Raw genomic sequence first — 24,207 nt, 5'->3', positions numbered from 1 at the left:
TTGGAAATATTCAACAGGTCAAGTATCATATGTGGTGTGAGAAACTGAGCTGATGTTTCAAGTTGAAGATATTCTGTCAGAATTAAAGGAAAAATGAAATTACTGGGAAAGGAGGGTGAATAGGGAGAATATAGGAAGGTCTGTGCTGAGGTGGAGACCATGTCAGATTAAATGATGGTGAAGATGTAGACTGAAAGGGGAAATCAAGGCTAGTGAATGACAATGCTTATGCCTTAGGGGCATGTAAATAAGAAAAATTGAACAAAATCTGAAATTTTCAGAAGATAAGCAAATGAATGCTTTAAATTGATATGCTGAATCGTTGAATTTAATGTTGACTGTGGAAGACTATAATGTTATATTAATATTAAAAAATAAATAATATTTTTGGAAACAGCTTTAATCTTTCAATACTGGGTGTGTGAGAGGATGAAGGGAAACATACATTTTTGCTTACAGCCTGTTTATATTACTTATTCCCTACAATTTCCATATCTCAAGCATTTCAAAATCTGCACAATTAAATAACATCAGCATTTTAAAACCTATTTTCTGCAATAATTTAAAGCACCATGTGAAACATGGATAACCAACAACCTAGATTTATCCACTAAAGCAGTAGTCATGGTTATCATATGAGTTGATGGGGCAAAGCCAGGAAAACTTATCCAAGTGGTGGTTGCACCCAGATTTTGCTCAGTTGAGATATCCTCCTTTTGTGACAACCAAGCCAACTCTAAGCAACTGAGCTGTTGCATCTGGAAAGTCGCCCTCTCCTGTTCGCTGCTACAACTACAACCATCAGTTCTGAACATCCTGGGCTTGCTGGCACATGGGACCTATTTCCTATGGTAATTAAATTCTTTGACCAAGATGCTACGGTGACCATCAGGCAACACCTTGTGTTTTGCTCAATGCAGTCATAACTCTACAATAATTGAGAAGTTATACCTGAACTTCCTGTAGTGGTTCTTACAGTGAACAGTTTTTCAACAAGTTACAGCTAATAAGCAGGTTTTATTTATTAAGTTATTAGATGCGTACATCCTGGCAAAACCAACATATATTGGCCATCTATGTCTTGTCAATTCAGAGACAATTAACTCAGCTGCATAAATGGCTCCACATTCAAAAGCAGGCTTTCCTTAAGCACCATGAATGCACCAGATCGACTTTTAAGACAATCCCATAGTTCCATAATCACGATTATTGATATAGGATCTGAATTTCAGAAACTGGATACACACAAACCTATTTGACCTATGTACATGAAGTACAATTTAAATATCTACAGAGAATCATAGAATCTTTATGACACTGAAGAAGGCTATTTTGCCCTTAAAAACTGTGCTGGCTCAGTAGAGGTAATCTGTCAGATTTATTGAGCTTTTTTTCCCTCCCCCACAAGCCTGAAAGTTAGCTTCTCTCAAACACCTATCCCATTCACTGTTGAAAGCTAAGATTAATTCTGTTTCACTGCCCTTATAGACACTGACTATGCTGTACACAGAACCCTGCATCCCCTTTGCACCTTTTGCCCAAAGTTCTGTCTGTGGTAAATCAAAATTTAAAATGGTAAACACATTTGGCAATCAGGCAGTGTCTATGGATAAAAAGAGTTAATATTTTAGGTCAGAGATCTTTCTTCAGAAGTGAGAAGACAAGTTACAGCAATGGCGGAGGTAAGAAAGGAACGTTAAGGGAACTTCTTAGGGTGATGAGAGGGTAGTCTAAATTCTCTAAATGCTAATAAGTTACAAGAGATTTTGGAAAGCAATAAAACAGAGGAATGTAAAAAAATTTCTAAGTGCATATCAGGGCTGTTGTTGAAAACTGAAAATGTCCAGAAGGTCGGCTCCTGTCTGTGGAGAAAGAAGACAAGCGAATTGTTGTTACAAATAGATAACCTTAGAACAGAACTGGCCATTTCTGATACAATCAGGTAAAGCAGGTTGTCTGAAATTATTGAATACAATATTCAGCCCTGAGGTATGCTACGTGTCCAGCGGATGTTGAGGTACTTTGTTGGGACGGTATACAGAAAGAGGTTTATGGCCCCTGTCTTCAAACCTGCCCTATTTGGCTGATGTATTAAACTCGCAAATCAAATCTTGCCTGGAATGTCATTGCTCCAAATCAAAGAACTCCAGCTTCCCCAGCTGAACCTGGGACACATCTCTTAAATCAGCTCCTTAAGCAGTACATTACCATATCAGTGCTTGCTCCTTTGGCTAGTACAATTTCTAGCTCACATTAACAGTTATGCAAGTGATGTCAAGATTTGGTTTTATTTAATGTAATTATTTCTTGTGTTATTGTATGTTTATTGTCTTTCCCAAGAGAAACAAACAGTCTTTTCAAGTGGCTACATTTATCGTTATGGTACTGTTAAAATATGCATATATTCAATTGAACCAACACCGGATAAAAGGGGGTGCTGTTGTGCGGCGGACTGGCCTCTAACTTGCTGAGGCCCGGCGGCAGCTCTCAGTCACTTCCTCTTACTTAACCCTTGAAAAGGACCCCACTCCAGACCATCAGAAAATTGTCTCAGTTACCATCACTAACCTCACCAACACTCGAGAGCTCCCATCCACTGCCACCAAACTCAGAGTTCCCTCACCCCACACTGCTCGTTTCTACCTCCTGCCCAAGATCCACAAATCTGACCGTCCAGATAGACCTACTGTCTCTGTTACTCCTGCCCTAGTGAACTCGTGTTTGCAAACCTCAACTCCATTCTATCCCCCTTGGTTCAGTCCCTTCCCACCTACATCCACAACAATGCACACGCTCTTGAGCTCCTCAACAATTCCCTGCCCCTGACCGCCTTATTTTCACCATGGCTGGCCTGTCTCTACCTTTCTGTCCTCCATCAAGAAGGCCTTGAAGCTTCCACTTCTTTCTCGACATAAGCCCCAACCACCCTCCTCCGTCTGACAGATCCTGCTCCTCACCCTCAACAATTTCTCCCATTTTCTCCAAACTCAAGGGGTAGCCATGGGCCCCCACTATGCCTGCCTTTTTGTTCGCTATGAGAACAGTCCATATTCCAAGCCTTCCCTGGTAATGCTCCCCAACTCCTCCTGCACAACATTGATGACTGCTTTGGTGCTGCTTCATGCACCCGTGCTAAGCTCATTAATTTCATCAACTTTGCCTCCAACATCCACTCTGCCCTTAAATTCTTTTGGTCCATTTCTGACACCTCTCTCCACTTTCTCAATCTCTCTGTCTCCACCTCTGGAGACACATTGTCTACCGATGTCCTTTATAAACCTACCAATTCCCGCTGCTATTATGACGATACCTCTTCCCACCCTGTCTCCTGTTAACAATGCTATTCCCTTTTCTCAGTTCCTTTATCTCCACATCTGTTCCCAGGATGAGGCTTTCCTTTCCAGGACATCAGAGATGTCTTCCTTCTTCAAGGAACGGGATTTCCTTTGTTCCACCTCACTGGCATCTCCTCCATTTCCTGGACATCAGCACCCACCCCATCTTCCCAGTCATAACAGAGATAGAGTTCCTCTTATCCTTACCTACCACCCCATGAGCCTCTGCATCCAACACATCAGTCCCTACAACTTCTGCCATCTTCAAAGGGTTCCTACCACCAAACACATCTTTACCTCCTCCCCCCCCCGCCCGCTTTCGACAAAGGTAATTTGCTCTGTGATTTCATTGTCTATTCATCCCTTCCCACTAATCTCCCTCTTGGCACTCACCTGTGCACGTGACAGAAATGCTACACCTGCTGATTCACCTTTATTCAGAGCCCCAAACAGTCCCTCCATGTGAGGCAACACTTCACCTGTAAATCTGTTGGGGCTGACTATTTGATCCAGTTCTCCTGGTGCAGCCTTCTCTACGTGAGTGAAGTGCAATGTAAATTGTGGACCGCTTTGTCGAGCACATTCCCTCCATCCAACTAAAGCAGAATTTCCCCAATGGCCAAGCACCTTAATTCCTATCCCCAATTCCATTCTGATATATTCATCCATGGCCTCCTCTTCAGCCATGATGAGGCCACTCTCAGTGCATTATCTGATATTCAATCTAGGTAGCCTGCAACCTGATGGCATGAACATCGAATTCTCTTGGTAATTTTTTCCCTCTTTTATTCCCCAGTCAACATTTTACCACTTCTCCTCGCCTGCCTATCACCTCCCCCGGTGCCCCCCCTCCATAGAACACTCTCCTTTTCTGTCAGATTCCTCCTTCTCCAGCCTGTTACCTTTCCCACACCCACCTGGCTTCACTTATATCCTTCTAGCTCGTCCTCCTTCCCATCACCCACCCACCCTTTTTATTCTGGCTTCTTCCTTTCCAGTCCTGAAGAAGGGGCTCGGTCCGAAACATCGACTTTTGTTCAGCTCCATCTGCCTGACCTGCTGGGTTCCTTCAGCATTTTGTGTGTGTGCTGACCAAGAAAATATTACTGTAATAGATTTATGATAAAATCATAATATAGTCCAATATACTGTAAATGATTAAACAAATTGTTATTTTAGTGTGAAATGTATCAACCCGTAAATTTTATAAAACAAATCATTTGAAAGACGGTGGTTGAATTTTCCTAATAAACTAATTCACAAGTTTTGGATTTTAACAGAAAATTGAGAATCAGCCGGTCACTAAGACTCCGTTACCCGGAGTCACCCGGATACTAAATCTGTTGCACCAACCTTACTTCCTTGAGTCTGCGCCTTCTAGCAAGCAATCTTCGCGGCCAAAGTTATTTTATTTTCAATTTATTCTTAATGTAATTTAATTTGAATGAAGGGATTTTTCCCGAATATTTCCGATTTTACGACGGTGTGATTTTAAAGTTAACGTCGCGCTGGCGAACGCGTTGACGTCAGACGCAGCGGGCCGGCACGCGGTGTGGAGCGGAGTGGAGCGGGTAAGTGGACCGGTGTTTGCTTTGGCTCCAGCCGGTCTCCCGGTGCGGAGTTTGGGATGTAGGGTGGGAAAGAGAGCCGTGCTGAGCGCGGGGTGAATAGAGCAGAGATACGGATGGCTTTGGACCTTCCGCCGGCTGAGAGAAGTGGAGGGTGACCTGTACTGCGGAGAGGGTCTGCCACTGGTGAGGGGGGTAATGAGAGGCGTCGCTCTTGGGTAGGGAGGGGGAATGCGGTCGCCTCCTGGAGCGAGTGGGGAGGGGATTCATCCTCTAGTGTGTGTGGGAGAGGGACGAGGGGAGAGGTCGTCTGGGGTGGTGGTGAAGAATTCACCCCCTGAATTGGGAAGTGTATTGGTTACAACTTACTGGGATGGTGGAGTGTTTTCATTTCACAAAATACATTAACATAGAAAAATATCTGCTTATTCATTTCATATATGTAGAAATGTTTTCCAGTCAATCATAATCCATTGAGTGTTGGTGGCACGTTACGGTATGTGTATATAGAATGCATAGCCAATCAGTCATCACCAATTCTGCAGTTCAAAGTAAATTTATTATCAAAGTACATGTATAGAATAGTAACTATAACAGAATCAGTGAAAGACTGCCCCACTAACTAGGGCATTCAACCAGAGAGCAGAAGACACCAAACTCTGCAAATGCCAAAAGAAGAAGCAATAATATAAATAAGCAAAAAGTATTGAGAACGTGAGATGAAGAGTCCTTGAAAGTGAGTTCACTGGTTGTAGGAACATTTCAATGATGGGTGAATGAAGATATCCCCTTTGCTCAAGAGCCTGAGAGTTGAGGTGTAGTAACTGTTCCTAAACTTAGTAGTGCAAGTCCTGAGAGCCTTGTACCTTCTTCCTGATGGCAGCAAGAAGAGAGCATGTCCCAGATGAAGGATACTCATATGGGATGTCACGTACTTCTTGCAATAACAGCCGATATTCTATTTTGCTTTCTGATGACCCCCATTTTATGGCTGTTTCAGTAATTGAATTGTGCTCTTAGGAAATGTGCAACTCACTACTCAAAAATTTGAAATGTATAGTATACAGGACCGCTAGAAAAGAATCTTGTATATTTCACATCTCAAATTTTTGTGTGGTGGTTTGTGAAATTCCTAAGAGCCCAATTCAGTTACTGGAACAGCCATGATTTGGTGGTAATTAGCAAAATAGCTGTAATTGCAAGAAGTTTGTGACATCCTGTAGGAGTACCCTTCTGTACAAATTTTGTCACTTTTATTTTGACTTACCAAATACTTTGGGAGTTGGATGTGACATTACTTCAGATTAGCAGTCAAAGCCAAATCCCTCATTTCCTTGCCCCCTCCAGTTTGAGGACTTGTGAACAGACATCTTAGATTGCAGTGCAGCTAAGGTCTTATCTGTGAGGTATCTTCTCTGGCATACTGCACTGCAGGGAGTGGGAGCCACAGCGGTCATGGACAGCTCCTTAAAGTAACCCCCTTCCCCAATCTTAACTCCAGCCCACTACCCTCCTGAATTCCTTTTACACAACCTTTCTTCCAATGATCCTGACATCTCCACTTCCAAGATCCTTTCCCCGATCCTCGTGCTTTAGAGAAAATGCTTTGCAGGTGTTGCAGAGTGCAGTGCTCAGAGTGGAAAAGACACGGTAAAGGAGGGACTGTGACCATCAACACAGTGTTATAATCAAAGCGTTATTGATAAATGCTATTGAATGACTAAAAATAAAAATTGGCAAAATTTGTCATTTCTTTTGCATAAATCTTGTATATTCCGAGTGTAATGTTCTCAAGTATTATATAATGGCAGTGGGTTACTTTGGCAGTAATATGGCGTAATATGACAGAAAAGACATCACATGGGAACACACCTCCACTTACAGCTTGGGATTTGGTGGGAAAATCACAAAATCTAAAGCTGTCTAAGAATGCAACTCCTCTGTAATGCAGGGATCACCTGTTCTTGCCAGGGGATCCCTTCATACTGTAATACTCTGGTCTTTCTCCATTTAAACAATATTACACTGTTCTGTAATTTTGAAGTCAACCTCTCGTTTTTTTTCCATTGTGTACTTCATTTGCCCAGTCATTTATCTATATCTTTTTGCACTTCTCACAACTTGCTTTGTTACCAATCTTCGTACTGGGAACAAATTTGATTGTGATATGTGGCCGGTTGTGATACATCACTGATCCTTGTGCATTCCACAAGTTAAAGCTAGCCATCCTGAAAATGATGAATCTATCCTGACCCTCTCCTGTTGTTTAGCCAATTCTTTTACCTCGCTAATGTGTTACCACACCTGCCGCCAACATTATGAAAGTGAGTATCTGGTATCTGGAGCCTTTCCACTATCTAGAAAGTAAAGAGCGTGATTAAACACTCTCCCTTGTCTGGATTAGTCAGTACCATGGGCTCTTATCTTGTTAGGCAGCCTTATATGCAGCACCTTGTCAAAGGCTTTCTGAGAATCCAAATAAACAACATCCACTGACTCTCCTTTGTCTATCCTGCCTGTTATTTCCTGAAACAGATTTGTCAGGCAGAGTTTCCCCTTTAGAAAACCTGCTGACTTTGGCCTATCTTATGCGCCTCCAAGTGCCCCAAAACCTCATTTGGTAATAGAGTCCAACATCTTTCCAACCACTGACGTCAGGCTAACTGGTCTATAATTTGCTTTCTCTGCCTCCTTCCCTTCTTAAAGAGCAGAGTGACATTTGCAATTTTCAAGTCCTCCTGAACCAGTCTAGAATCTAGTAATTCTTGAAAGATCGCTTATGCTTCCACAATATCTTCTGTTACATACTTCTCCCAGAACCCTGGGTGTAGTCCATTTGGTCCAGGTGACTTGTCTACCTTCAGACCTTTCAGCTTCCCAAGCACCTTCTCCTTAGTAATAGCAACTACACTCACTTCTGCTTCCTAGTATTCAGCTGGTGTCTTCCATGGTAAGGACTCGCGCAAAATACTTATTTAGTTCGTTTGACATTTCTTTGTCCCCCATTGCTAACTCTCCAGCGTCATTTTCTAGTGGTCTCTCTTTTGCTCTTTGTATATCTGTAAGAACGTTTTCTATCCTCTTATGCAATTAGCTGGCTTACCTTCATATTTTCATCTTTTCTCTCTTAATGGCTTTTTAGTTGCCTTCTGTTGGTTTTTAAAATCTTCCCAATCCCCTACCTTCCCACTAATTGTTGCAATATGATATGCTCTCGCTTTTGCTTTTCAGCTGCCTTTTACTTTCCTTCTCAGCCACGGTTGCCTCATCCTCCCTTTAGAATACTACTTCATCTTTGGGATGTATCCTTCCTGTGCCTTCTGAATTTTTCTCGGAAAGACAAAGCATTGCTATTCTCTCATCATCCCTGCTAGTGACCCCTTCCAATCAACTTTGGCCATCTCCTCTCTCATGCCTCTAATTCCCTTTACTCCACTGTAATACTGATACATCCTATTTTTAGCTTTTCCTTCTCAAACTGCAGGATGAATTCTATCATGATCACTGTCTCCTACAGGTTCCTTTATCTTAAGCTCCCTAATCAAATCTGGGTCATAACATAACATCCAATTCAGAATTGTCCTTACCCTACTGGGTTCAACCACAAGCTGCTCTAAAAAAAACATCTGGTAGGCAGTCTCAAATTCCCTCTCTTGGGATCCAACCTGAAAATCAGTACCAACCTGATTTTCCCAATCTTTATATTGAAATCCCCGTGACTATCGTAATGTTGGTCTTATTACATGTTTTTTCTGTCTCCCATTGAAATTTATCCAATATCCTGGCTACTATTCGGTGGCCTTTATATAACTCCCATCAGGGTCTTTTTACCCTTCCAGTTTCTTATCTCTACCCACAAGGATTCTACATCTTCTGATCCTATGTCACTTCTTTCTAAGGATTTGATTTCATATTTCCCAAAAGAGCCACGCCACGCCACCCCACCCCCTCTGCTTGCCTACCTGTCCTTTTGATACAATGTGTATCCTTAGGTGTTACGCTCCGAACTATGATCTTTCAGCCACGACTCAGAGGTGATCACAACATCATACCTGAAGACCGCTCAATATCTCCTCGAGATCAATTAGGGATGGCAGTAAAAGTTGGGTAAAACCAGTAATTAAAAAAATTTTTCTCAGCCTTAGTCCATAGTTAGGGACAACATCTCTGTTAAATCTTACCTGTTTATTTACATTTATATAAGTGCTTCGTGTATTTGGAAATGGAACCTTTATCTGTTTAAACTACTACTTTCCCATTTTGACTTTACTGCTCCAGCCCATCCTGATGAACGCTGGGTACTATTGCCCACTTCTGTCTTTGACACTAGAAGCAATCAATGCTGGAAACACTTAGCATTTGTTCATTCTGTATGTCTTTTTTACAATTGTCAGTCACTGATAGATACCAAGAACATCAAAACTGCAGGGCTATCCCATCAGCGAGTTGCTCGAGCGATGGAGCTGGACTTGTTGTGTATTGTTGTGCCAAGAAGGTGCGCAGTCCCAACAATTGGTGCGACTAATTGTCTTGGACATTTTTATTGTGATCACAAGACCCTGTTGGAGACTGGTAACGTAAAATATTTCAAGTCCGGTTCATTGGCAACACCAATGGCTGGAGAGCTGCATTGCTTCAGTTGTGAAGCCTCAGCCACTGGGTCGCCTATTGCAGATGCTGAGGTGATCTGGCAGAGCCTCTGTGGGGCACGCTGGAATCTATACAGGTATCCCCTGCTTTTCGAACATTCGCTTTACGAAACCTCACTGTTACGAGAAAAGCAGCGCGCACCCTGAGCAGCCAAGCCCCTCCCCCGGAACGGCATTCTCACCGGCAGTGCTTAAACAGGTGCCTGTGAGCAGCCGTTAGCAAGATGAGTTATAAGGTATCGGAAAAGCCTAAAAGAGCTCGTAAGGGTGTTACACTTAGCGTAGAATGAGACGTAATTAAGCGTTTCGATCGTGGTAAACGAAGTAAGGACAAAGTGAGTTTGGCTTGTGGAAGTTGATGAAGATGATGTTGAAGAGGTTTTGGCATCCTATGACCGAGAACTGATAGATGAAGAACTGATGCAATTGGAAGAGGAAAGGATAACAATCAAAACTGAATGCAGTAGTGAACGGACCGAAAGTGAGGTCGTCCAGGAACTGAATGTGAAGCAACTGCGTGAGATTTTCGCTGCAATAATTGCAGAAAAGTACGACTTTAATTTTGAAAGGGTACGTCAGTTTATGGCATATTTGCAAGATGGTTTGAGTGCTTACAAAGAACTGTATGATAGAAAAATGCGCAATGCTAAGCAGTCAAACATACTGTCGTTTCTCAAGCCTTCCACATCAGCCACAGCAGACAATGAACCTTGACCTTTAACATCGAGGCAGGCAGACATAAAAGAAGTTGACCTGCCTGCCCTGATGGAAACGATGACGATGAGATGACACCCCAGTGTCCCACCACCCCAACCCCTGGGCCACGGACCGATACATTGCCGCGGAGAATGCGGCGGTGGCCGAGATGCACCCAACACATCTTTAAGGGAAAAAAGCCTGAATAAACAAGCTAATTAGTTAGGTGCCGCCCGGCACGTAATTGTCAGCCCAGATCAGAGGTGATTGCTGATTGCGTTGCCTCTGATCTGGGCGGACATTTATGTGCCGGGCGGCACCTAATTAATTAGCTTGTTTATTTTGGCTTTTTTCTTAAAGATGTGCTGGGTGCGTCCAGGCCACCGCTGTACCCCTGCATGCTTCGCGGATCGGTATAGTTCCCCAGCCTGGAGGTTGGGGTCCACTGCACCACTCCAACCTCCGATGACTCAGCCTAACACACCATCATCAGTGTGCTCGGCGCTGTCTTCCCGACTCTGGTAAGTGATACTACACTGTACATACATTATTTCTACTTTATATAAGCTGTGTATTTTTATGTGTTATTTGGTATAATTTGGCAGCTTCATAGCTTAAAGGTTACTGGAGAGAGTGTTTTTGCCATGAGCGCTTGCGCCGTGTTCCTGCTGAGAGCACTTGCGTGAGATTTTCGCTACAGAGAACAGTGCAGCAATGATTGTAGAAAAGTACTTCTACTTTATATAGGTTGTGTATTTATCATATTCCTGCTTTTACAATATGTTAGTGTTATTTTAGGTTTTACGTGTTACTTGGCATGATTTGGTAGGTTATTTTTTGGGTCTGCAAATGCTCACAAATTTTTCCCATATAATTAAATGGTAATTGCTTCTTCACTTCACAACATTCCGGTTTACGAACCATTTCATAGGAACGCTCTACCTTCGGATGGCGGGGGAAACCTGTATTGGGTTGGGCGCTGGCCCCACCCCTCCCATTGGTGCTTTTTTCTGGTTTTTACTCTGTGGAAGAATAAGCTGGAGCAGGACAGCATCCCATAATTCTAGTTATGCCACGCAGGGACTTGGGCTACGTATTTTTTTCTTTGTGGCTGAAATCATAACCGTTTCTGCTATGTGCTGTTGGTGATATGTTTTGCACCTTGGCCTGGAGGTACTCTGTTTCATTTGGCTATATTCATTTATGGTTGAAAAATAATTAAACTTGAACTTGAGTTCAGAGCATCTGAAGAAAAATCAAAGATGAACAATAAGGGCCTCCAGCCTGATACACTCATGGTTTTTCATTCCAAAGAGATTGTCTGACCTGAGTGTTTTCAGCATTTTGTTTTACTTTAGATTTCCAGCATCTGCACTGTTTATTTTTTTATGTTTTTTATACCTGTTCTCTTTAATTTTATATATTTCAGAATTAGGTTTATTATTACTAATGTAATAATTGAGGACTGGTCTGAACTTCACATTCAGTTTTTTGTAAGTGCAAAGCTGTTGTAACACCACTCCACCAGCCAATCTATCTCACTCCTGTATACCACCTCATTATCATCTGCTGACAACTCATCAGCGAATTTATAATTTGCATTTTAGCTGTGCGGAGCTGCACAATCAGGAGTGTAGAAAGGTAGAGCTGTGGGCGTAGTACACATCCATGAGGTGTGCCTGTATTGGTTGTCAACAAAGAGGAGATGTTATTTCAGATCCACATTGACTGCGGTCTCCCAATGGGGAAGTCAAGGATCCTGTTACAGAGGCCCAGGTTTTGAAGTTCGTTGGATTAGTACTGAAGGGATAATGGTGTTGAATGTCAAGCTTCAACCTCTCACTCTTGCAATTGGAGTTTCCCACCTGCTTCAAAAGGGCATTGGTCATACCACTATCCAAGAAGAGCAGGGTGAGCTGCCTCACTGACTGTCACTGGGTAGCACTCTGCTGTGGTGAAGTGGTTTGTCAGGTTGGCCATGGCTAGAATTAACTCCTACCTGAGCAAGGACATGGGCTCACTGCAATTTGCCTATCACCACAACAGGTCCACAGTGGGCACAATCGCATTGGCCTTGTCCATCTGAGCAACAGCAATACTTATGTTAGACTGCTGTTAATCCGAGACAGATCAAAGAGTCACCAGGTGCTTTGCAATTTGTAGATTTATCACACAGCATCTGGTGACCTTTTTCTATCCTGTACCACAATAGAAAAAGCCACCTATGAATGTATGTCTTTGTTTCTTATTCCTCTGACATTGCCCACCGATAGTTTGCAATTGTTCTTATTACTGCATAAATACTAGATTCCTTTTCGCCACATATTTCTATATTTATGGTTTATTTGTTAGAAGAAATGCTCAACATTTGGATATTTTTCCCTCTGGGAAAAGGGTTTCAATTAATGGTGGAATTATCCAGTGGTTGCACTAATTATGTCTCTTGATTTCCTTTTGAGATGTCATAAAAATGTTTGATGTAAATCTGATTCATTCATTCTTTTAGAAATTAATCAGCTCTAAGATTATACAAGTTTAGAAATTGTTGTGGTATGTTGCAAAAGACTAATTGTAAAAAATCATTTGTATTTATGTCACATACCTCGTTTGCTTTCAGTTTTGTAAGTATGATTGTAACATTTTTGTGCATTTTTTAAAGAGCACCGCATTGTTCTTTTATAACATTGCAAAACGTTATGCTGTTCCCTCTTGTCTGGAGTATCAGCTTAGTGCAGTAATTATTCCTATTGCTCTTACAGATTGGCCTGAGTGATATCATGGTGCTTAAAGGTAAAAGGTTATCTGGGAAAGGTGGAAGTACGCCACCTGGAAAGAGCAGAGTTAAAAAGTTTGACAGATCTAAAAATGTTTCATCAGGTAAGCTTTTGATGTTATTAGAATCCAATGGGTGAGGTAGTTTACAAGTTTTAATGTAGAAATCAAACTTAAGTCTTCCATATCCTTTTCTTCAAATTCAGAGAAATTGCATAGAAAATTGAAGGCTTCCTTCATTAACATAAAATGAATAGAAGTGAGGTGTCTGAAGAATTAAATGGTTGGGAGAATAGCTCTATAGGTCTGGAATAAACAAACCATACTCTCAGAATTTGAAAATAATGACTGAACATTTACTTGGACAATTTTATTTACATTTATTAAGTAATTTTGAGATTTTTTTAATCTCAAAAGAATGAGATTTTTTTATTATTAAAGAAATTGGAATCAAAATCTGAAAGTTTTGAGTAAAATTTTCAAATTTGTTTTGGTACTTTTATGTTGTATCCTTTTACTAGTACTGCCAAAATCATTTCATAGAAATATTTAGATATTTATGATAAAATATTGTGAAGATATTTGCTGCTCCACTTCTTCAAGCTACAACATTGCCTTAAAGATTTTCAGTAAGAAATAAACCTGCCAGTGCATCATTTCAAAATTATAGTGTCTGTCATGCAGAGGGGGCATTGTGCTCCTCAGAAGCCTCTTCCTTTGTCTCCCCATCCTATTCAGTGAGCAGATTTTATTCTCTCTCATCTACCTACCTAACATGTACTGGTCTACATCTCATGTCAAATCCACTGTAATTTTGTGCAGACAAACTCCAGCTGTGTACTTAATGATACCTGGCCATAATAGACCAGAGAAATAATAATCAGAGCTTTTAATGCTTCATTTCATGGATTTGACTTAAAATTTGTGTTATATTTGTTACTAAAGTTACCAGCCATCTTTGTTAACTTCTGGATGTTCTTCTTGCTTGGGTTCTAACAGGTGAACCTGGGAAAGGCAATTCAAAGTTCAAGTCTCAAAAGTTTGAGAAGAAGGCAAAGTTTAATACCACTGGAAAAGTGAAAAAAATTAAGGGACAACAGCAAACTGGAAAAAAGAGGAAGCAATTGAGTGAAAATGAAGAGGGTACGTAGCTGATCAACTTTTTTACGTTTAAAACAATCTTGAGCTTTACACTTTTATAACAATTTTTGCAGTGTATTGCACAAAAATTATTGCCTTGAATAATAATAATTTCAAGTTATTTGTCTCTGCTCATACTACTCTTAAATTAGACAATCTTTCTTCATCTGCTTTAGTTCAATATTTTAGGCAATGTTTTGATATCCTATTTAACAACATAGGCAACTCCCATTGTTACAGGATTTGGTTAAGGTGGTGTTGCAATCTCAGAAAAAGTGCCATGTTGTGATTTTCTATAAAGCCTCAGCATCAAGAAAGATATTTGAAAGAGAAGAAATTTGTTGATTTATTTGCCTTTTTTCCCCACAAATCCCATGAAAGTGAATTTTATTTTGTATCTTAAACTTTTGGGTAGTGATTGTGAAATCTAATAGCTAAATTTCCACAAGCTAAACTGTAATGTAGGGCTTGCCTGTAGTACAGTAAGTGAGCAGATTCAGAGGTGCAAAGCTTAATCATTTACTCTCAGCATGTTATTTTCAGTATTTAACACTGCTCTTCTGTCATTTTTATGTTTTTATTATTCTGATGCACTTGGATTGATGGTTTGCTTCATTAGTTTATTGTGCTAATGAAGAGGTTTACTGCATATTTGAGGAATGGGTTACATTTCTCTGTATGATCATTCCTGATCTTGACCGTGCTCCTGCCCAATTGTTTTAGTTTCTAAGACTGTTCTTGGTAAAGTCTTTTCTTTCTTTCTTTCTTTATTAATCTTTTTATTGATTTAAAAAAAGCATAAATACAATCAAGAGGAGAATTAGTTCAAATATATATATCAGTAACAATATAAACCAAGATTAAGATAGACATTGTCAAAATCATAGATATTGTTAAACTAGTATAAAATATATAATAAAAAAATGAAAATAACAATTCTCCTCTTACCAGTTTATGAAGAGAAAGGAAAAAAATTGGCCAATAAAAGACTGTAGGTGGATTAGAATCCTTCCACTTCAATAAAATGGTTCTCCCAGCCAGTAAGGTCGAAAAGGCTATCATACGTTGAGCGGAAACCAGAATATTTCCTGCTTCCGATGGGATAATCCCAAAAATTGCCATAAGCAAATTAGATTGTAGATCCAGATCCAAAAATTTTGATAGTGTTTTAAAAACACCTCTCCAAAAGTTATCTAGCTTTATACAAGACCAATACATATGAGTTAAAGTGGCCAGCTCTGTATTACATCTGTCACAAATAGGATTAATATTAGAGAAAATATGCGCTAGTTTATCCTTTGATATATGGGCCCAGTGCACTACCTTGAACTGTATCAAGGGATGATGGGCACAAATGGATGAGTTATTAACCGAATGAAAAATTTTACTCCATTGATTATCTGAAAATGACTCTTGAAGTTCCGATTCCCAAACGCATTTAATTTTATCATTAGATATCATTCGTGAACTCAATAACCATTTATAGATTATAGCTATCAACCCTTTTTGAAAATGGTTTAAACTGAAAGAGAACATCTGTCATATTAGGTGGATAAGCAGAAGGGTAATTTAGTAACAAACCACGTAAAATATTCCTAATTTGTAAATATCTAAAAAAGTGTACATGAGATAAATCATATTTATCCACTAACTGAGAAAAAGACATTAAACAGTTCCCTAAAAACAAATCTGAAAAAGTTATTATTCCCTTGGGATTCCAAATTAAAAAGACCTTATCCAAAATTGTTTGTTTAAAAAAATAATTGAGATAGATATTACTAGAAAGAATAAAATTATTTAACTCAAAAAATCTACGAAACCGAAACCAAATTCTTAATGTATGTTTAATAATGGGATTAGATTCTTGTCTGCTAATCTTAGAAAACAAAAAGGGAAGAGGAACTCCCAGTAAAGAGGCCAAAGAGAATCCTTTCACTGAGTTTACCCCTAAATCCAACAATGAAGGACATTCATGTATATCTGAATAGTGAATCCAAAAAGTAAAGTCTTTTGGATTGGGTTGAAATAATTGTGTGTTCAAACATAATCTTTTGTTGTGTTTAATACTAGCTCTAGTCCTGTTTATTTTTTTCTCTCTCCAGATGGCATCCTATGTCAAGCAAAAAATCATTGGAATTGACAACCTCAGGCATTATTGGTGCTTTTCTCATTCTCAAATATTCATATTTTTTGCATTAAAAGATGCTGTTCAGTCCATTAAATCTATGCCAGCTGTTTTAGAAATCCCATTCATTACCCAATCATTTCGGTATCCTGTTTCCTCTCACATACCCATCAACTTCACTCTGATTTTCTGATTAGCCTCCTACATGCCAAGCTGGAGAGTTGTCTAGTATATAATACATTATTGAGTATGTCAGAGACATGGCTTTATGGTGCATCATCCTTTGGGTTTTTTTTGTGGCAATCAGTACATAGTAGTTTAAAATATATTTAAAATGTTATTTCTAAAACAATGATTTGTCATTTTAGGAACGGCTGGAAAGAAACCCAAGTGGAATGATTTCAAAAAACAAAAGAAGGAACTAAAAGTGAACAGACAACAGGACAAGAAAACTAATTATGATCTAATAAACCGATCAAAGCAGATCTGGGAAAGTGTAAGAAGGTATTTTCAGTTCAAATTAATCTTTTACACTTGTAGCAATTAAATGTCCACTTAAAGTGATGTTGCATATTGAATAAACTCTTAATGGCAAGTTGAAGACCGCATTGCTCAGTACCCTTGTCTCTTGATCCTAATTCAAATAAATTAAGCATTGGCCTGATTAGAAAGCTTCTGTATGATTTTCATTGTTGAACTTATTTGCACTTTTTCTATTAAGATTTCTTGGTACACTGGGTGATAGGTTACCTCAGCTAAATTTATATTAACTAGTTTAATATATAGATCCATTTTAGTCACTTTCTGAGATAGCTGTGCTGAGCATCTGAATCAATATGAAGTTCACCTTTGATGTTATCCTAATATCATTGCTGTTGAGTCAGCTCAGATTCTCAGTAGATTATTCTTCTTCCTGGGTTGCTGTTATTATGGAGGATCAAAACTGGTTCAATAAATTTGTAACTTTAATGCAACAGGATAAATGAAAATCAGACTATGAAATTAATAGTTTTACTTTTAATCGTAATTTTGCACAATAGCAGTTCTATATTTAAAATTTATTCCATAAAACTTTTCAAAATTATTTTTAATACATCTAATGTAAAGTTGATGCTGATTTCTCCACAATGTTTGCTTTGATCTGGGTTTTAAATTAATTCCTATCATAGGTATTTTCCTATAAAATAGACAATAGGTGCAGAAGTAGACCATTCAGCCCTTCGAGCCTGCACCGCCATTCTGAGATCATGGCTGATCATCTACTACAATACCCGGTTCCTGCCTTGTCCCCATAACCCTTGATTCCCCTATCCGTAAGATACCTATCTAGCTCCTTCTTGAAAGCATCCTGAGAATTTGCCTCCACTACTTTCTGAGGCACAAATCTGTTCCACACCTCCACAGCTCTCTGGGAGAAGAAGTTCCTCCTCAACTCTGTCCTAAATGGCCTACCCCTTATTCTTAAACCATGCCCTCTGGTACTGGACTCTCCCAGCATCTGGAACATATTTCCTGCCTCTATCTTGTCCAATCCCTTAATAATCTTATATGTCTCAATCAGATCCCCCCTTAATCTCCTTAATTCCAGCATGTACAAGCCCAGTCTCTCTAACCTCTCTGCGTAAGACAGTCCAGACATCTCAGGAATTAACCTAGTGAACCTACGCTGCACCTCCTCCACAGCCAGGATGTCCTTCCTTAACCCTGGAGACCAAAACTGCACACAATACTCCAGGTGTGGTCTCACCAGGGCCCTGTACAAATGGAAAAGGATTTCCTTGCTGTTGTACTCAATTCCCTTTGTAATAAAGGCCAACATTCCATTAGCCTTTATTATCATGTATCATGTTTCTCTTTGTTTACCAAGAACTGCCGCATTTTTAATAGGTTCAGTTTGAATATATTTATAAAGTTTAAACTTGCTACAGAAAGGAAATTATTAATAAAGTAATCAGTATTTGCATGTTATCAACCTTTGTTAACTGCAGATTAAGAATAATTTCAAATCTTCAATGAATAAAATTAAAATTTACATCCTATCATTGATCCTTTACTTTTTATAATAGGGAATGGAGTAATTCATTTTTTGTCTGTCAGTTGTAGATTATGGTACCACAATGTAATTATGAACCATTTGTGTTGCAATACTTGGGTCTACAATACTGCTGTCTACAATCAAAATACAATAAAATTGGTTTAGCTCTAACCTTTTAGCATTTAGCCACTTGACAATAGTTTTCCTGGAAGGAAGCTTAGAAAACTACACTGATTTTTTTTTCTTCTAGAAAAGACTGCAGTAAAGAGAAAAAAGCAGAACTTATGAAAGAATTGCAGGATCTAGTCCATGGAAATATTAAAAATGTATGTTGTTTTACTTTAAGCTTTTCATTAGTCATAGTGCTTGATTTAAGATATATCTAATGCAGGTTTTTGTATCGTATTTAATATTGGGATATTTGTAATTAAGTAATTATCTTTAGTTTTTAAACTATAGCTTAACTTGTGTATCAACAATACCATTTCAGTAATTACGGGCTAATTATATCTGAAAGTGTGAAAATGATACTGCCTACATTTCATCTGAAATTAATACATTTGGGTAAAATTTCCACTGAGGCCTACAGATGTTCAGATGAAGCCTGCAGTGGATATATCCTTATTTGGACAATTCTTAAGTGGAGGTGATGGCAGAATCTTTTATGCAGCATGAGATACAGGATTTCTGGCTGGGACTTCTTGTGGAGTCAGGGCAGTGCAAACCTGCATAGATGTCCCAACTCTCAAAATGGAGAATATACCTCCTGAGCTCCTTCCGGGGTTAACTTGGTAAATGTATTACAGGCCCTTTTGAATAAAAAGGGAGACCTTGCTTGCTAGGATTGTTAAATAGGGCTTTTTATAGTTTTGAAGTGTTTGTGTGTTTGCAATTTTAAGATTTTTTTTTGACAGCTTCTGAGCAGTTTTGAATGACTGAATGCCAATACTGTTCTTGTCAGCACAGCTGGCTGTTTGCTGTGAGATTCCTTATGCTATTCTGATAAGCTTGGAGTTGACCCCTCAGAAGATAATTCTCTTTCTTTCTTTCTTTTTTTTTCAAATCTTTGTATTGTTATACAGAAAAAATAACATGAGTACATTGAACTAACAACACTTACAATGTCTCAAAAAAGACATTATCTTAAAAATTGAAAAAAATTTGTGATAACCAAAAAAAAACTACTAAGCAGAAAAGTGAGAAAAAAAAAGAACCCATTAGGCGTACAACCCCGGAGTCATGCGTCATACAAAAAGCTTCTAAAAATAAACATCAAACCGCCAGCAAAATTCTCTTCAAAATTACAGCATGGAGAGGGCAGAGATGACAGTCAATCTCAGGACATTGAAAGATCTGTCCTGGTGTTTTGCACTGTATAATATAAAGACTTAACTGAACACTGCTGTGTGGTGTTCAATGTTTGTGCTTGTGTTTTATCCACTGAACATGGTGTTTTAGATTCCAATTAAATACTGAACTTTGGGTGTTTTTACATATAGCATATAGAATTTGTGGCCTTGAAGTCAAATTAACACAGCTTACTGTTGTCTATGGTAGTGTTGTCACAGGGGATCCATTTGCATAAGTGATTTCCAGAACCATGTTGCCAGTTCTATAATGTTGAGGGAAAATGAAGTTGAAAGTGCAATGCTGTTTCCTTTTGTAAAACACTGGGATTTTTATTTTAGTGTTTTATTGAATCCATAATAATTCACATGAAAAAGGAATTCTACCGTAAATCTCTGACTTTTTTTAAACTTGAATTATTTTATTGTCTTCTGCAGATTGCATTTTCACATGATTCTGCCCGAATAATCCAGTGTTATCTTCAGTTTGGTGATGAAGAACAAAGGCAAGAGGCCTTTGAGGAGTTGAAAGGTATTTTAAAACTGTATGCTCTCTGCCAATAATCTTCACACCACTGATCGTTTTGATTTTGTCAGGACCACTTCGTTCCAGACCTTTGTCTCATCTCAGATATGGATCAAAGAGCTGAATTAATGGTGATATAAAAGTGCTTTTGACAACAATGCATCATTTGACCAAGTATGGCATCAGTTGGTTGGCATCCATCTGTCTCAAGATCCTTGGATGCTCAGTTGTCAAAGATTCCTCTCTCGGCCTCACCAGAGTAGTCCAAAAGAAAGCTTATGAAGCAATACGTTGGCACCAGCTTAGCTGCAGGAGCTGCCAAAAAGATGTTCAGTGACGTCCAGCCACCATAGGGCCTCCACTCCAGATTTGCTGTCAGCGTTTATTCCCGTAGCCTTCATCTCTTCTGAGGCTGCCTTCAAGGCACTGGGGCTATTTACCCATGGCTGGGGAGCAGGTTCACGAGCACCAGGACGTGCTCGTGGGTCGGCGTGCTACGTGTGCAGAGGGCGGATCTCCTCCCTGTCCTTTGTAGTTCAGTTTCCGTGTTGCGCCAGCGAGGAGGCACTACATGAGGCTTGCTGTTGGAGAAGTTATGTACTGGCAGGGAGGGATTTACACATTCAGCTCTCCTTTTTGCCAGTAGTGGAAGCTGAAAGTGAGCGCTAAGCACTATCCACTACAGTACTACTATAGATGCAGTACAACAGCCATTTTGACACCATGGTATGCCCTGGTAAAATGAGTTTCTCTAGGTAATGCTCTAAATCCAGCCACCTTGACAATTTCATCAAGGGCAGAAGTCAAGATGCTTACTGCTGATTGGATTATATTCAATTCCATTCGCAGCTCGTAGAACTCTGCCCAGCAGAGTCCCTTCAACAGAAGGACTGCAGAGATTCAAGAATGTGCTTTGCCATTTTCCCAAGAGCACTTAAGAATGGGCAATAAATTCTGGCCTACCAAGCAATACTCATACTGTAAATGAATACAAAATAATTTTTTCCTTTCAGTTAATTCTACCTTGTAATTTCTTTTCAGAGCATCTGATTGCCTTGAGTAAATCCAAGTATGGCAGACATATTGTGAAAAAAATTCTAATGTATGGGTAAGTATTGTGTTAGAAATCGTGAGATGTTAGCAGAAACTTTGGAGTTAATTGTTTCTGCAGACTTGGGGTGTATTTCCAGTGTTCTTTGGTTTTAAAATATCACAGTAAATTGTCCCACAGGTTTATGCCAACTCTACCACTCATTGAAGCTTTGTCAGGGCTGTAATCTCAAGTTATTAACATAGAACATAGAATAGTACAGCACAGTACAGGCCCTTTGGCCCACAATGTTATGCCGACCCTGCCTCCCATATAACCCTCCGCCTTAGATTCCTCCATACACCTGTCTAGTAGTCTCTTAAACTTCACTAGTGTATCTGCTTCCACCACTGACTCAGGCAGGGCATTCCACGCACCAACCACTCTCTGAGTAAAAACCTTCCTCTAATATCCCCCTTGAACTTCCCACCCCTTACCTTAAAGCCATGTCCTCTTGTATTGAGCAGTGGTGCCCTGGGGAAGAGGCGCTGGCTATCCACTCTATCTATTCCTCTTATTATCTTGTACACCTCTATCATGTCTCTTCTCATCCTCCTTCACTCCAAAGAGTAAAGCCCTAGCTCCCTTAATCTCTGATAATAATGCATACTTTCTACCAGGCAGCATCCTGGTAAATCTCCTCTGTACCCTTTCCAATGCTTCCACATCCTTCCTATAGTGAGGTGACCAGAACTGGACACAGTGCACCAAGTGTGGCCTAACCAGAGTTTTATAGAGCTGCATCATTACATCGCAACTCTTAAACTCTATCCCTCGACTTATGAAAGCTACACCCCATAAGCTTTCTTAACTACCTTATCTACTTGTGAGGCAACTTTCAGAGATCTGTGGACATGTACCCCAAGATCCCTCTGCACCTCCACACTACCAAGTAACCTGCCATTTACTTTGTACTCTGCCTTGGAGTTTGTCCTTCCAAAGTGTACCACCTCACACTTCTCTGGGCTGAACTCCATCTGCCACTTCTCAGCCCACTTCTGCATCCTATCAATGTCTCTCTGCAATCTTTGACAATCCTCTACACTATCTACAACACCACCAACCTTTGTGTCGTCTGCAAACTTGCCAACCCACCCTTCTACCCCCACATCCAGGTCGTTAATAAAAATCACGAAAAGTCGAGGTCCCAGAACAGATCCTTGTGGGACACCACTAGTCACAATCCTCCAATCTGAATGTACTCCCTCCATCACCACCCTCTGCCTTCTGCAGGCAAGCCAATTCTGAATCCACCTGGCCAAACTTCCCTGGATCCCATGCCTTGTAACTTTCTGAATAAGCCTACCGTGTGGAACCTTGTCAAATGCCTTACTAAAATCCATATAGATCACATCCACTGCACTACCCTCATCTATATGCCTGGTCACCTCCTCAAAGAACTCTATTAGGCTTGTTAGATACGATCTGCCCTTCACAAAGCCATGCTGACTGTCCCTGATCAGACCATGATTCTCTAAATGTCTATAGATCCTATCTAAGAATCTTTTCCAACAGCTTTCCCACCACAGACTTAGGGCTCACTGGTCTATAATTACCCGGACTATCCCTACCACCTTTTTTGAACAAGGGGACAACATTCACCTCCCTCCAATCCTCCGGTACCATTCCCGTGGACAACGAGGACATAAAGATCCTAGCCAGAGGCTCAGCAATCTCTTCTTTCGCCTCGTGGAGCAGCTTGGGGAATATTCCGTCAGGCCCCGGGGACTTATCTGTCCTAATGTATTTTAACAACTCCAACACCTCCTCTCCCTTAATATCAACATGCTCCAGAACATCAACCTCACTCATATTGTCCTCACCATCATCAAGTTCTGTCTCATTGGTGAATACCGAAGAGAAGTATTCATTGAGGACCTCGCTCACTTCCACAGCCTCCAGGCACATCTTCCCACCTTTATCTCTAATCGGTCCTACCTTCACTCCTGTCATCCTTTTTTTCTTCACATAATTGAAGAATGCCCTGGGGTTTTCCTTTACCCTACTCGCCAAGGCCTTCTCATGCCCCCTTCTTGCTCTTCTCAGGCCCTTCTTAAGCTCCTTTCTTGCTTCCCTATATTCCTCAATAGACTCATCTGATCCTTGCTTCCTAAACCTCATGTATGCTGCCTTCTTCCACCTGACTAGATTTTCCACCTAACTTGTCACCCATGGTTCCTTCACCCTACCATTCTTTATCTTCCTCACCGGGACAAATTTATCCCTAACATCCCGCCAGAGATCTCTAAACATCGACTACATGTCCATAGTACATTTCCCTGCAAAAACATCATCCCAATTCACACCCGCAAGTTCTAGCCTTATAGCCTCATAACTTGCCTTTCCCCAGTTAAAAATTTTCCTGTCCTCTCTGATTCTATCCTTTTCCATGATAATGCTAAAGGCCAGGGAGCGGTGGTCACTGTCCCCCAGATGCTCACCCACTGAGAGATCTGTGACCTGACTCGGTTCATTACATAGTACTAGATCTAGTATGGCATTCCCCCGGTCGGCCTGTCCACATACTGTGACAGGAATCCGTCCTGGACACACTTAACAAACTCTGCCCCATCTAAACCCTTGGAACTAATCAGGTGCCAATCAATACTAGGGAGGTTAAAGTCACCCATGATAACAACCCTGTTATTTTTGCACCTTTCCAAAATCTGCCTCCCAATCTGCTCCTCTGTATCTCTGCTGCTACCCGGGGGCCTATAGAATACCCCCATTAGAGTAACTACTCCCTTCCTGTTCCTGACTTCCACCCATATTGACTCAAAAGGGGATCCTGCTACATTACCCACCCTTTCTGTAGCTGTAATAGTATCCCTGACCAGTAATGCCACCCCTCCTTCCCTTTTTTCGCCCTCTCTATCCCTTTTAAAGCACTGAAATCCAGGAATATTGAGAATCCATTCCTGCCCT

General features: G+C 40.3%; 1 protein-coding gene across 3 annotated transcripts in view; it reads left to right on the top strand.

The window, feature by feature from the left end:
• The first annotated feature begins 4,877 nt into the window (after window positions 1–4,877).
• Window positions 4,878–24,207, top strand: part of pum3 (pumilio RNA-binding family member 3) — a 48,083-nt gene continuing 28,753 nt past the window's right edge. The window contains exons 1-7 of one of the 3 annotated variants that reach the window (XM_063068982.1): window positions 4,878–4,906; window positions 13,008–13,125; window positions 14,020–14,163; window positions 16,654–16,789; window positions 18,571–18,646; window positions 20,105–20,198; window positions 21,234–21,300. In XM_063068982.1, coding sequence (XP_062925052.1) covers window positions 13,026–13,125; window positions 14,020–14,163; window positions 16,654–16,789; window positions 18,571–18,646; window positions 20,105–20,198; window positions 21,234–21,300 — 617 coding nt within the window. In that variant the 5' untranslated portion in view covers window positions 4,878–4,906; window positions 13,008–13,025. Of the gene's footprint in view, window positions 4,907–4,976; window positions 5,090–10,613; window positions 10,770–13,007; window positions 13,126–14,019; window positions 14,164–16,653; window positions 16,790–18,570; window positions 18,647–20,104; window positions 20,199–21,233; window positions 21,301–24,207 lie in introns of those variants that run through there. The other 2 variants (XM_063068984.1, XM_063068983.1) reach the window with 2 other exon arrangements.

Source organism: Mobula hypostoma, chromosome 16 (assembly GCF_963921235.1).
Source record: "Mobula hypostoma chromosome 16, sMobHyp1.1, whole genome shotgun sequence".
NCBI classification, from domain to species: Eukaryota; Metazoa; Chordata; class Chondrichthyes; order Myliobatiformes; family Myliobatidae; genus Mobula; species Mobula hypostoma.
This window is presented reverse-complemented; position numbering and strand designations above follow the sequence as displayed.